General features: G+C 32.3%; 1 protein-coding gene across 7 annotated transcripts in view; it reads left to right on the forward strand.

Moving 5' to 3' along the window:
• Tmem135 (transmembrane protein 135) overlaps nt 1–15,700 on the forward strand; it is a 258,724-nt gene that overhangs the window by 231,585 nt on the left and 11,439 nt on the right. For all 7 annotated transcript variants that reach the window (XM_071616587.1, XM_071616588.1, XM_071616590.1 and 4 more), the window contains 3 exons: nt 5,932–6,078; nt 8,604–8,673; nt 13,449–13,616. In XM_071616587.1, coding sequence (XP_071472688.1) covers nt 5,932–6,078; nt 8,604–8,673; nt 13,449–13,616 — 385 coding nt within the window. The remainder of the gene's footprint in view (nt 1–5,931; nt 6,079–8,603; nt 8,674–13,448; nt 13,617–15,700) is intronic.

The following is a 15,700-nucleotide window of genomic DNA, read 5'->3' on the forward strand; positions in this document are numbered from 1 at the left end:
TAGTGAAGATTAGTAGCATAGTATTTACTACAAATATTCAAGGGAAACTTTAGGATAGGCTTTAGTACTAGGAGAAGTTTTTGTAGTATTGTTTCATGAGGTTATGCTGAGGATCAAGTGAGTGTTTGCACAGTGCCTGGCAAATAAGATGTACTCAAAAACTGTCAGATATTATTATTGCTATTAATCTGATAGATGATACATGCCTTAAACTGTAGTTAAAGGATAGCTTTAGATGATTGACAGCAAAGAGGAAGAACATCAGAGTGGAAGGGAATAACATTAGCAAAAGGATGAACATTATAACATGAAATCTGAGGCAAGAGTGAGAAAATTAACGTAATTGGTAAGAAAAATTCGTATTTGAGTATATAAAGATATTTTATAGTGGATAAAGTTGAGTCATATTATGGAAGACACAGAAGGAAAAAAAAAAGACAAATCTGGATTTGCTAAGGGGACAGTAGGGAGCCACTAAAGATTTTTCAGCAGGGTAGTTAACAGTTCTTCAGAAAGATTAGTCTTGCCCTAGTATTTGGGATATTGAAAAAGAGAGAACCAGAAGACACAAAGACAAAATAATAAGGACTGGGATATGGGTACACTAGAAAGCAAAAGACACAGCTTGCAATGTAAGAAAATGAAGACCCTGTAACTGATATTTTGTTTCTTTGTCTTCTCCTCCACTCCTTAATTTCAGTAAAATATTTAAAACCCACATGCCTGAAAGAAGGTATCATTAACAGAAAATCAGATGACTTGCAAGGAAACTGGTTTATGAGGAAGAAAATTGAGTCCACAGTGTGTTTAAGAATATCTTTGACCCCACCGTATGTAGATCGTAACCAACTTTTCCTTCTATCAGACGGCGTGTCTCTGATTTGATATCAAGCTCCTTGATCCATTTTGAATTAACTCCAAATTCCTCAATAGGACATCCATAGCACAAAAGTTAATAACTAGAATCAACAAATGGGACTTACTCAAACTAAAAAGTTTTTTCTCAGCAAAAGAAACAATAAGAGAGGTAAATAGGGAGCCTACATCCTGGGAACAAATCTTTACTCCTCACACTTCAGATAGAGCCCTAATATCCAGAGTATACAAAGAACTCAAAAAATTAGACAATAAGATAACAAACAACCCAATCAACAAATGGGCCAAGGACCTGAACAGACACTTCTCAGAGGAGGACATACAGTCAATCAACAAGTACATGAAAAAATGCTCACCATCTCTAGCAGTCAGAGAAATGCAAATCAAAACCACCCTAAGGTACCATCTCACTCCAGTAAGATTGGCAGCCATTAGGAAGTCAAACAACAATAAGTGCTGGCGAGGATGTGGGGAAAAGGGTACACTTGTACATTGCTGGTGGGACTGCAAATTGGTGCAGCCAATTTGGAAAGCAGTATGGAGATTTCTTGGAAAGCTGGGAATGGAGCCACCATTTGACCCAGCTATTCCCCTTCTCGGTCTATTCCCTAAAGACCTAAAAAGAGCATGCTACAGGGACACTGCTACATCGATGTTCATAGCAGCACAATTCACAATAGCAAGACTGTGGAACCAACCTAGATGCCCTTCAATAGACAAATGGATTAAAAAAAAATGTGGCATTTATACACAATGGAGTATTACTCTGCATTAAAAAATGACAAAATCATAGAATTTGCAGGGAAATGGATGGCATTAGAGCAGATTATGCTAAGTGAAGCTAGCCAATCCCTAAAAAACAAATGCCAAATGTCTTCTTTGATATAAGGAGAGTAACTAAGAACAGAGTAGGGAAGAAGAGCAGGAGAAGAAGATTATCATTAAATAGGGATGAGAGGTGAGAGGGAAAGGGAGAGAGAAGGGAAATTGCATGGAAATGGAAGGAGACCCTCAGGGTTATACAAAAGTACATACAAGAGGAAGTGAGGGGAAAGGGAAAAATAAAAAAATAATAAAAAAAAAAAGAGTATCTTTGACGCATGCCTAGCATACATGAAGCCCTGAGTTAAATCCTTAGTGCTGCAAAAATAAATAAATAAAATAATAATAATAATATTTTTAGTTGGGGGAAGTGCTATGGTAGCAAAACCTTTCTAAGTTATAATACACAATAAAAATATTTAACCTTATTTCCTAATTAAAATATAAAATTTTATTACAAAATAACTGTTTTAATTTGCTGTTGTTATTATATTGATTATAAAGCATTCTGTTTTAACTGAGAGCTGATGACAAAAGGGTGGTTTCTCTAAAGAGAAAACTTGTTTTCCTTTGCAAAAATTTAAAATGTATCAGATATTTTTGTGTCTCTTCTTCAAATCCACTTTTAATAAAGGGCTAATTTGAACCATTTGTATTTAATTTTTTTTCTGTATTATAGGAAAATATTCTGGAAAAAAAGTTAATTCTTGCTAGTACTCTTATTGTTAAAAAAATCATTAAATAGCTGGATGTGGTGGGACACATCTGTAATCCTATTAACTATAGAGGCTGAGGCAAGAGGATCATAAGTTCCAGGCCACCTCAGCAACTTTAGTGAGACCCTAAGCAACTTAGTGAGACCCTGTGTCAAAATAAAAAATTAAAAGGGCTGGGGATGTGTCTCAGTGTGGTTAAGTGCCCCCAAGTTCAATACCATGTACCAATAGATACATAGATAGATAAATAGATAGATAGATAAAATTATTAAGTATTATGTGTTGTTATTGTATTTATATTGTATATCTCCTTCCATTAAACAGATTTGATTTTATTTCCAGTTTTTCACGTTACAAATTGATTGTTCTCAGAGATACAAAGTTGATACTCAGAATAGTACCAAAAGCCAAATATACTTTTTACTGTTAAGTTTCATTATTAAAAAAAAAGATGTGAGCTAATATATATAGTCTTACAAAAAGTATTTTCTAATTCTACCTCTTTGCATTTTTAGCTGTACTGATTTTTATTGTAGACATATGCTATAAATTTATAGTATGTTAAAAATGCAACATTTAATATTAATTACAAAAAGGTTGAGAAAAATGCTTGTGGTAGCCAAATTTAATATGACTTCCTAGCAATATTAATGTTTGATGAGGAAAATATATAGAGTGCCTGATATATTGGGGAATGCTCACCATTCTCAAATTTAAATGGTTACAGTCACAAACAGGCTTGAAGTAATTACTCTATCACGAAAACACATTATTTCATCTGAGAAAAACCATCCTTTACTTACAAAGTAAATATTCACAGCATACTTTATTTAATACTTCTCAATTAGACATAGCTTGAAAAGATTTAGAAAATTCAGCTTGTTTAGTTCGGCACTCATTTTTTTAAGCACTCAACATGTGAAAGTCAGATAACATTCATTCATTCTAAGTTTAGTAGGCTTTTACTTTGTCCCAGGAATTGTATTAAGCCCTGGGAATACACTGGTGAATGAATCAGATATAGTATCTATTATCTATTAGAGCTTATAGTCTGGTGGGAAGACAATGTCAATTATAATTATGCCCCATGTTACAACAGAGAAGTGTAAATTGTCTCAGGAATATTTTATCCAGACCTAACTTAATCTATCCCTAAGTTGTGGATAGGAGTAAAGGTAAAAAAGAAAGAAAATAGCATAGTATTACTTACAGAATAGAAAAGCCCATATGTTGTGAGAGAATAGAAATTTTCTATATATTTCAGTGATTATTTCCTTTACCTTTGAGAGGGTATAGATAGATAAACACATAGATAGATAGATAGATAGATAGATAAATAGATAAATAAAGGATGGGATGAAGGAGCATGTAAAATAACCTTTAAAAGGCATATAAGCATTTAGCAAAGATGTAGGGAAGAATGATCCAGGAAAGAGGAGCAAGCATCAAGGCATTGGTTTATTTGGAGAATGGCTAGTAGTTCATTTAGCTATAAAGTATAATAAGAGCTCATACAGTGAGTGCTTTCACAGTCCTAGATAGTGTTTTAAACGGGAGGTTGTATTTAATTTAGTAGGCCATAAGGCAGTGAAAGTCTTTTGAGGATCAGAGAAGCAGCTTTAAGAAACTTCCTCTGGAATTTTGTGTAGAATGATTTGGAAATTATCTCCACATACATATAATAGTAGAAGTCATAGGAGTAAATAGAAAGAGTCAAGGACAGAACCCAGGAAGAAGAGCTAGTGCTGGTAGTATCTATCTGTTTACTCAAGTGTAAAACAAGGGAACATGGCTCGGTGATTAAGAGACAAAGCCTTCAAGTTGGATCATTCCATGTTCAAATAATTACTGACAATTTATTGACAAATTTAATATGACTTATTATAAGTGGATAATGGGTAAGATACTTATTCATGATAATTCTTATGAGAATTTTGATATCTATAATGTTCTTGTGTTGCAAATATTAAAATGATTTAACATTTGTAAAAGGCTTGGTTGGCATTGTGTCTGTTGTGTATAAATACTCAGAAAATGTTAGCTGTTACTGTGTTCACTCATTCAATATATATTAATCAAATATTTACTATATACATGCCATACACTTTACTAGATACTGAGATATAATAGCAAAGAAAATCTACATAATCTCATGGTCTACATAATCTTATGGTCAGTTCAGTGGGGGCACGGAGTATTAAAATGGTGCGTATAGTATTGGGGGTTATTGCACTGTGAGAGTACAGAGCAAGGATCACCTACTCCCCCTGACTTCAGGCAGGTACAAAATCTAAAAAAGAAGTGACCTCTAATCTGAGATAGTCAACACTATCAGAAGAACAACAGTATTATGAAAGGTGTGAGAGCTACTGTTGCATTTATTCTAACATAGTTTTATCTGTGTTGCTGATAAATTACAGTAGTACCTATCTTAAACTCTCCCGGTACCCCCATGAGTAAGGAACAAGTTCTTTTGGACTAAGAGTGACTAAGGATTCACAGCTGACACCTGGTGGCAAATAAACCTTTTGCACACACCCCTTATCATTTGATAAACTATATGTTTTACCAAGTTTGTCCAAACAGAATGGATTCCAGTTGTTGATTGTAATAGCTTTTTCTTTCTCTCTTTTCTGAGTGCTTAAATTTTCACATTTTGTTTTTAACAGGCCCCATGTTTCAGAATTTTGGTGTAGTATTATTGATTGTATGTTTTATTATATTTTGTTCTATATTCTGCAAGTATCCTTAGGAAAGCGCAGTTAAGAAGGCTCTGAGAAAGGATACTTCTTAAATATTATCTAATGGTAGTAACATCTGCATTGTCTTTGGAAAAATAATGTCCAGTTTTGTTGAAATAGGAATGGTGTCATTTTCTGGATGTTTGATATTTTTCTGAAGAAAAATAAGTAAGTTGGAATAATATCAGGTTTTAAGATTTCCTAATGGAATAATATGAGGGTATGTGGAATCTTAATGATCTCTTGTTCTCATTCTTTAGTTCCCTCTATTTTCCTAGGTGTATAAATGACCTTCTACTACTCTGCAGCTGTTTATAACTCAAAGTGACATTAGGTATAAATTTAGTTTTACTCTAAAAGAGAACCTAGTTCACTTGTATATATTAGTAGAATTTAGAGAAAAATATAATTTTGTGTTTGACTAGTAGACATAAAACTATCTGCTTCTTTTGAAAATCTTTAAGGCATGTAATAACTTAAAACAAAGGTTCCTAATTAAAGATTGCTTCATAGAAGTGTTGTGCTATGTTTTACTTAATTTGATTTTAAAATACCTGCATGTTAAATGTGACTTCAAAATTCTGAGTATTTCTCAGTATTTAAAATTTGAAAGTCTTTTTTTCTTTTAAGGATAACTAGATTATATTAATTGTGAAAATACTATTTTAAATAAGATAGTTTCCAAAATGTGTTTATGGATAAACAAAATATTTGTTTTTCTTATCGATTTTTTTTTAAATAGTGAAAAGTGCCTCACATTGTTTTCTTTTCTTTAGGTTCATTGTAGGCAAGGAAGAAATTCCCACACATTCTTATTCACCAGAGGCAGCATATGCAAAAGTGGAACAAAAGAGAGAGAAACACGAGGAAAAACCAAGAAGAATGCATATAATTTCTCTAGTTAGGAAACTTGTGAATTTAATGTGAGTTCTTTATCTTGATATTTTAGCACACTATATGATATCTGTACCATGCCAAATTATTTTTGTTTTCTCTTCAGGTAACAATGTTACTTTCTTTTTTCACCAGAAACTGCTTAGAATTTTACAAAAGGCACATTATGGCAAGTGAATGTTATTCATTCTCTCTCATAGGGTAGACCATCATAGACCTTTAAAATAGATTTGCGTGGAATTAAATACTATTCTATTTTCAAGTAGCAGGAGGCTGTGATGGGGAACTTCAGGAAACAGATTAAAACATGCTAATTGAATATGCCAACTATAGAACAGAGAAAGAAAAGTTCCTGAGAGAGATTCAGGAGATACAGAAATAATAAGGAGTAAGAATTAAGAATATTTTGTAGAACAAAAATTTACAAGGGCTCTCAGACTGAAATAAGGAATCTTTATTTTTCTGTTATACAAAAAAAAAAAATCTTTATATTTTATATGTTCATTTATATTTCCAGTATAGACATTTAATAAAATAAATTTAATGATTTAAAATTGGAATATTAGTCAATAAAAGCAATCATGGTAAGATATTTTAGAGAGGGAAAAATGAGTAGGCAATATTGAAAGTTAAGAGATCAATTATAGGAAGATGAAACCCTTTAAGAAATCAGAAAACCGACCTTTGACTCTCATTTTGCCTTTTCCAGCTTAGTGACTTTTGACAAGTTATTTATTTAACTATTATGCATTTCAAAGTTTTTATCTATTAACTAGGGTTAATAATCTCTATTAAAGATTGTTGTGAGCATTAAGTGAAATAATATATGAAATTGCTTGATGTAATATAGGAGCACAGAGTGGATGTTAAATTTTTACTGAATTTAAATATTTTGCCTTCATTTTAGCATATACTATACATAAAAGATAAGAGTAAAGATAATTGTAGATGACAGGAATAATCGTTATAGTGAATTTATTTAAAAGCAAGTTAAACCCCATTTATGTATGATATATCAAAGTACATAAATGCATTCTACTGTTGTGTATAACCAATTAAAACAAATTTAAAATTTTCAAAAGAAAATAGAGTTTGATTATGTTAGTGGAGAAAAGGAAGAGAGAATTCTCCTTAATGGGAAATGAGTTTCATGAGTGAATGATGCCTTGGGTATCAGAACTGATCATCTCATGGCAGAACTTGTCATAGTAGATTCAGTAGGTCCTCTGGGGTGAAATCAGATACAGAATAATACAGAAGCAAAACAAATAATAAAAGAGAGGAGCAGTCCAGACTTTAACCCTTTTAAAAAAGTGGTTAAGGATGACAGTTTAGTAGAAATCAGGATTTAACTTCACTAGCAAAGAGAGGTTAATCATTTCTGTTCAGCTCTGGTAGCAAAGACTGAAATATCTTTGAAGAGAACTCTTAGAAGTATGAAGAGTGATGGTTTGCATGAGGCAGTCCTTCTCTAATTCACTTCTTTTTACACCTCTAGCTTTAATCACTCAACACTTCACATGACCAGATAGGTCATATCATTCTAATAACATAAGGGCTTAGGTCAGTATGAACTATTGCTGTCACCTTTGACTAGAAAAGGCTGCATATATAATCCAGCTGCAGTCCAGAAATGAATTTCTGAAAAGACCTCACTAATCAATTTGTTAAATGGGATTAGAAAGGTGCAGAGCCAGAACTTTATTCTGTAAGTTTTTATTATAAATGGGAAAGTGTTTATATGTTTCAACCATGGAAATAATTAACTAGTCTGAAAGAAGTGATAAGGACTACTTCTTTTGGAACATGACTCTTAGAAAGGAAATTGCTGACCCATGTTAGTCTACTTACTTCTTTACACCAAGGGTGAATAAATAATCCTACAGTAATACATCAAATAATTAAAATGAGTATGTTCTGAACAGTTCTCTCAACAGAAATGTTTATATTAAGCACTAGAGGGATAAGTAATTTACAGTTAAATCACAAATAACCTACTTTTGAATTCCCACATGATTTTTTTTTCTATATTTATTTTTAAGAAACTGCATTTTGATTCTAATACTGTATCATATTTCTTTTCCATATGTTTTCTCTCAAATATAATTAAGTATAAATTTCTGTAACCTGAGCACATTCTCATTATGATTTTTGCTCAAGTACTGGCTTCATGGATGATTTATGACCGTTACACTATGCATTAAGCCATTTAAAGCTTCCAAATATTTGGCAGTGTATAGAGATAATCTCTACATATTTTTCATAATGTGTCAAAAATACTAATACTTTTGTATTCCACATTAAGTATTTTGACTACAATCACATATTTTATACATGTGTCAAATGGTAAACACAACCAAAAAAACAAAATATTGTTATCCTTCCTTCTGTATGTCCTAAAAGAACAAAATTTGCATACATTTAGAAAAAGTGGAGATATTTTTTTCTTTTTTTTTCCTTAGAAAGTTTTAAGCAGATCTACAAATATACACATGTGTACATACATATTTTAATTATGATTAGTTTAGTTTTATTTTTCTTGATTTAATTTCAGATGCAAGCATGGACCAAGGCATAGATGTTGCAAACACTATGAAGATAATTGTATCTCTTATTGCATTAAAGTAAGTATATTAATATATCTACTTTCTTATTGGGTAATATATGTAAAAATAACTTAGGAAATAATTTACAAGTAAATGGAAAATTTGACATTAATAATTACTAACATTCTTTGCATTTGTCTAGAAAGTAAGAAAAACATATGAGAATAGGTAATGATATTTAATATTTTAATATTTACTTACCTTAATTAAACAATTTTAAAATTAGCTTATCTTGGGCTAGAGGTGTAGCTCAGTGGTAGAGCACTTGCATATGGGAGGCCCCGGATTTGATCCCTAGCACTGCAAAAAAAAAAAATTAACTCATCTAAAACTTATGAGGTAAAAAAGATGATGAGGGTACAGAATAGAGGACACAGAAACCAATCCACGAAACTACAACTATCATATATTTGATAAAGGGGCTAAAAGCATGCAATGGAGGAATGATAGCATCTTCAACAAATGGTGCTGGGAAAACTGGAAATCCATATGCAACAAAATGAAACTGAATCCCTTTCTCTCGCCATGCACAAAAGTTAATTCAAAATGGATCAAGGAGCTTGATATCAAATCAGAGACATGCCATCTGATAGAAGAAAAAGTTGGCTACGATCTACAGTCGGTGGGGTCGGGCTCCAAATTCCTCAATAGGACACCCATAGCACAAAAGTTAATAACTAGAATCAACAAATGGGACTTACTCAAACTAAAAAGTTTTTTCTCAGCAAAAGAAACAATAAGAGAGGTAAATAGGGAGCCTACATCCTGGGAACAAATCTTTACTCCTCACACTTCAGATAGATCCCTAATATCCAGAGTATACAAAGAACTCAAAAAATTAGACAATAAGATAACAAACAACCCAATCAACAAATGGGCCAAGGACCTGAACAGACACTTCTCAGAGGAGGACATACAGTCAATCAACAAGTACATGAAAAAATGCTCACCATCTCTAGCAGTCAGAGAAATGCAAATCAAAACCACCCTAAGATACCATCTCACTCCAGTAAGATTGGCAGCCATTAGGAATTCAAACAACAATAAGTGCTGGCGAGGATGTGGGGAAAAGGGTACACTTGTACATTGCTGGTGGGACTGCAAATTGGTGCAGCCAATTTGGAAAGCAGTATGGAGATTTCTTGGAAAGCTGGGAATGGAGCCACCATTTGACCCAGCTATTCCCCTTCTCGGTCTATTCCCTAAAGACCTAAAAAGAGCATGCTACAGGGACACTGCTACATCGATGTTCATAGCAGCACAATTCACAATAGCAAGACTGTGGAACCAACCTAGATGCCCTTCAATAGACGAATGGATAAAAAAAATGTGGCATTTATACACAATGGAGTATTACTCTGCATTAAAAAATGACAAAATCATAGAATTTGCAGGGAAATGGATGGCATTAGAGCAGATTATGCTAAGTGAAGCTAGCCAATCCCTAAAAAACAAATGCCAAATGTCTTCTTTGGTATAAGGAGAGTAACTAAGAACAGAGTAGGGAAGAAGAGCAGGAGAAGAAGATTATCATTAAATAGGGATGAGAGGTGGGAGGGAAAGGGAGAGAGAAGGGAAATTGCATGGAAATGGAAGGAGACCCTCAGGGTTATATAAAAGTACATACAAGAGGAAGTGAGGGGAAAGGGAAAAATAATACAAGGGGGAGAAATGAATGACAGTAGAGGGGGTAGAGAGAGAAGAGGGGAGAGGAGGGGAGGGGAGGGGGGATAGTAGAGGATAGGAAAGGCAGCAGAACACAACAGACACTAGTATGGCAATATGTAAATCAATGGATGTGTAACTGATGTGATTCTGCAATCTGTATATGGGGTAAAAATGGGAGTTCATAACCCACTTGAATCAAAGTGTGAAATATGATATATCAAGAAATTTGTAATGTTTTGAACAACCAACAATAAAAAAATTAAAAAAAAAGATGATGAGGTAAAAATAACAAGAAAAAAGAAAAATTATTAAAATGTGTACTTTGTAATATATACTTATTAGAAGTATATCCTAGAACAGGTTCTTGAACTGTATAATTTGCTATCTGGATCAGTTTGTATACACTGTGTACTATCTGATACAATGGTATTTGGTTTTGAACTTATAAATCTATTACATTTTTAAAATGCATCAAGCTAATTGGATCATGTCCTCAGTTGCTCTACATTAAGAAAGTTAGCTATGTCCACTGGTGTAATTAATTCCCTACTGCCCTCTATGCTTGTGTAATAGTTTAAAACTACTCCCTACTTGCCACCTCCATTTTCCCATCACTACCACCTCTTGGAAGAAAGTTACTTACCATTGCAGTTAGCCTGGCACAGGGAACACCACCTACAGCAAGTTCCCTAGTTTTGCATGGTGCTCTTAATAATTCTGATGTTTTTAAAAGTTGATGTTGTTTCTTGCAAGGTCCAATCCCCATTTGCTGATGATGAGAAGAGCTGAATTGCATAACACCCCAAAAGATAGTTTCCTTATGGTTCCTGCAGAAAAACTGCCTCACATCAGTGCTTATGAATGTGAATGAATGCCCTCTGGCCCATCCTTGACAATGCTGTTGACCTGAGCCCATACTTACCTTCAGAATCCCAAAAGATATGACCAGGAGTAAAAGCAGTAGAATATATTTTCAGTGCACTGTGGTTTTTGATACATTCTTTACAAATTTGATTTCCTTGCCACACTTATAAAGTGAAGAAAAAAAAAATGAGATAGCATTACTGGCAGTCTCAGAACCTGCTATCATCTCCTGAAGGTTATTCTTTCCAACTAAGCATGACCATAGTTCAAGGGGAGAATTCAGGAGAGGAACTGAGAGAAGCATTCTGATTGAATCAGAGAGGTATTTTGAGAAATTTGGAGTTGGGAAAGTTGATATTAAATTTTTTTTGAGAAAATAAGTGACAATTACCAAGCAGTGATTCTTTCAAATGTGTACTAATATTATAATATTTGATAATTTATGTATAAGTTGGAATATTATATCCATGAAGGTAAAACTCTTTGGAGACTTGTGGATGAGGCATTTACACCATGAATACAGTAAAAGTTTTTGAAAGTGAACCTCATTGTTCCACAAAGATAGTAAAACAACATATTAAATCATATCCCTGAGTAAATATTAATATTAATTAATTAATATTCATATTAACTATATTTTACTCAATTCACCATACTCTTCTTACCCTCTTCTTTGTTGGTTCACCTTTTGGTACTTACAAACTCTTTAATGCCTCTGTGCTTGGCTGTCTGAAATGTTTTTCTCATACTACTTCTTCTCTTTGGGGTCTACTTAAGAGTCACATTCTCAGTAGCGTTCCTTTACCACTTAATGTAAAATAGACTGTTATTTTATGCTCATTTGTTTCCTTACATATTTTCTCTTTTTATAGCAAGCATGAGAAACTCCATGAAAGTCAGAAGCTTTTATATCTTTTTTGCCACTGCATCCTCAGCATCTAGTGTAATGCTTGGCACATAGTAGATGTTCAGCAAATATTTTCTGAATATACAAAAGGGTGGATGAGTGGATTTTCAAAAAATTTAATTTTTTAATTTTAATTTTTTGAAAATAGCATCAGAAGATTGTCATGTGATTGTGATCCCTGAATCCCTAGGTTAACATTATAAGATTATCAATGACAAAATAAAGGTATGACCATTTTATGCATTAAACAAATACTAGGCACTTTCAATGAAGAAAATGCATGATAATTCACAGTAATTGATCTACTAATTTACTTTCCATGTTTCAAACAGGTATTAGGTAGGCTCAAGTAAATTAACTGATACTTCTTCATACAAATTCAATGTTTTCTAGAAAAGAAAGTTACAATCTGGAAAATATAAATCTGAGTTTTGGAATTAGCATGGAAGCAAGGCTAGGAATGCAGATATGTTCCCTTGCCAGTTGGGGTGAGAAGCGAAGGGGATGGGAGACCATACTACAATGTATTATCAAGTTTAGTTTAGTATATCTTTTTGAGAGGAAGGGTACTGGGGATTGAACCCAGGAATGATCTACCACTAAGCTACATCCCCAGCCCTTTTAATTTTTTTTTTTAATTTTGAGACAGGGTCTCCCCAAATTTCTAAGGCCAGCCTACAACTTCCAATCCTCCTGCTTCAGACTGGGATGACAAGTTTGCGCCACTATGCCTGGCTTTAGTTTAGGATATCTCAAAATGACCATCCATTCCCTAGCAATGTTTTAGTCTGATGCACATGAGCACAGGAATAAAATACACAGATACAATTATATATTCCCTAGGATATTCTTTTAATCTGATCATTGAAAAAATTTTGTACCAAAGGTCTAAAGAAATAATAAAAATTTTTTATCAAGAGAATCCTTACTAGTACTAATGATTAAGAACAATTTTCTGTTAAAATTCCCAGAAGCATTTGGTTTTGTGAGACATTTCTTTTTAATTCCAGTGCTTTTGTTTCTTAAACTCATTTGTGGTTTAGAAATTTAAAATACTGATTATGGTCAACAAAATGTCAAGAAATGGATTTTTGGTGCATAGTCAAGTTTGGCCAGTTTATGAGACTTTTAAAATCTTTTAAAATCAAATAAAATATACTCACTCCAAGATTTCACTCTTATTTTTAAGACACTTGTTTTAAAATTATTATTTGAGAGTTTAAGGCTTTGTTTTTAAATTTTCTGTGATATTAAATATTTATGAGTTTGACTTTGCTTCTGAGATGGTAAAAATCATATTTTATCAAACTTCAAAAGTTGGTTGTAAATCGGTTTTCTTCCCAATTTTCTATAGGGTTTCATCAGAATGTTTAGCGTGGGATACTTGATCCAGTGCTGCCTGCGAATCCCCTCTGCATTTAGGCATCTGTTTACAAAGCCATCCCGGCTACTTTCTCTCTTCTACAATAAAGAAAACTTCCAGCTTGGAGCTTTTCTTGGTTCTTTTGTTAGTATATACAAGGTAAGATTTTTAAGAAGAGAAAAGAAAAATGTGATAATAAACAACATGGTTATTTTAAGAATGAAATATGGCTTTAATTCAACTATCATTTTATTTAATACTTATTTTCAGCATATTCATAAATATATTGACACCAAATATACAGTATATTTAGAAATATCTTCTTTTAGAATGATATTTAACATGCTTGAATATGGGAACACACTCTCATTTACATATAATATTACAGTTACCAAAGATTTCTTTTTCTTTTTGAATGCATTGACAATGTGAATTTCTTGATATTTCCAGTGTCAAAAATGATTATATAGCTGGTCTGTGGTTTTTAATTACATTTACTACTTTTATTAATTTATACATATTTCAGACCCTTCTAGCTGATATCAATACTTGACTGAATCCATAAAGATTTTCTATTATAACGTATAAACAATCTTATTTTCACTCTGTATATACTCACTCTTCTTATTATTGTCACAAATTACAAGAGTTAACATTCTTCTACCTCTTTCTGTATATTCTTATAAATGTACACAAAGGTATATAAACCCACACCTAAACCCATGTACAAAGATAATTCTTGACACAGTACTTTCAGCTTTAAGTAATGAATTGCCTTTTGGTTAATGGGAATTACTAATATATTAATCATATTACTGACCTATTTTATTAGATATCTAAAATTTAAATTCAAAACCTAAATATATTCTAAATTATAAAGTATGTTAAAGATGATTTAAGTACTCATTTATACATATATGTATGTATATATTTTTTCTTTGAAAAAATTAATGCTGGGAAAATTGAAATTGAGTTAATTTATTATAAATAAAATGGTTATGTATCATTTTAAGGAAAAGTTTGATCATAAAAGGTAGGTGGGAAAAAGTATTTTGTAATGGAAAAGAGTAACCAACTATAGATGAACTCTAAATAATCACTTGTTATGAAATCTTAACTAATACTAAAGAATATTCAATATGGTTTGACTAGGAAGCATTACTAATGTCTTTGAGCATGCAAGAGTTAAGGATAAATTACTGGTAATTGCATGTTTATATTCACATTCTTTTTAATTTCTCATGTTATAGTATTTGTATTTATTCTTAACAAAAACTCTTAAATGTTTACACATGTATTATTTACAACATTTTTAGTGCTAGGTTGATTATTCTCTCCCATCTAGTCTATCTTAATGTGCATTGTGTTTTATTTTGCTTTTTGATTTTCATTTCTTATACTATTTATTTGCTTATTTGTAAATACAAACTAAAGTCATTAAACTAAAGAAAATAAAACTGAACCAAAAGATCTCATGGAATATACTCACTTTTTGTATTCTAAAGCCATATGCGAGTTTTAAAAACAAATTTTCCATGCCACTAGGATCTCTATAATATTGTAACTATTATAAAATAATAAACTTTTTAGTTTCTGTTCTTTGGTGAACTGAACCTTTATCCATCCATCTGTTGACAGACCAGGACTACTTTCTTACTTAGCTATTATGAATTGTGTTGCTGTAAATATGAGTATTACTATAGTATGCTGACTAATTCTTTAAAAAAAAATTCCAATGAGTGGTGTAGCTGGGTCATATGGTAATTCTATACTTAGTCTTTTGAGCAACCTCCATACTGATTTCTGCAGTGGTTATATTAATTTGTAATCACATCAGCAGTATACAAGAGTTCTTTTTCTCCCACATTCTTTCTAGCATTTATAATTACTTGTATTTTTGATGATAGCCACTCAAATTGGAGTGAGGTGAATTCTTGATGTAGTTTTGATTTGCATTTCCCTGATTGCTAGAATATTGGACATTTTTTCATGTATTTGTTGGGCATTGAATTTCTTATTTTGAGAACTGTTTAGTTCATTTGTCCATTTATTAATTAGTTTATTTGTGTGTGTGTAAATGTGTGTCTGTGTTAAGATTTTTGAGTTCTTTATATATTGCAGTTATTAATCCCTTGTGGGAAGAGTGACCAGCAAAGATTTTTTTCCCATTCTGTAGCTCTTGTCTTTCCCACTCTTTTTTCCTTTGCTAAGTAGAAGTGTTTTAACTTGATGCCATACCATTT

Source organism: Marmota flaviventris, chromosome 9 (assembly GCF_047511675.1).
Source record: "Marmota flaviventris isolate mMarFla1 chromosome 9, mMarFla1.hap1, whole genome shotgun sequence".
Taxonomy (NCBI): Eukaryota; Metazoa; Chordata; class Mammalia; order Rodentia; family Sciuridae; genus Marmota; species Marmota flaviventris.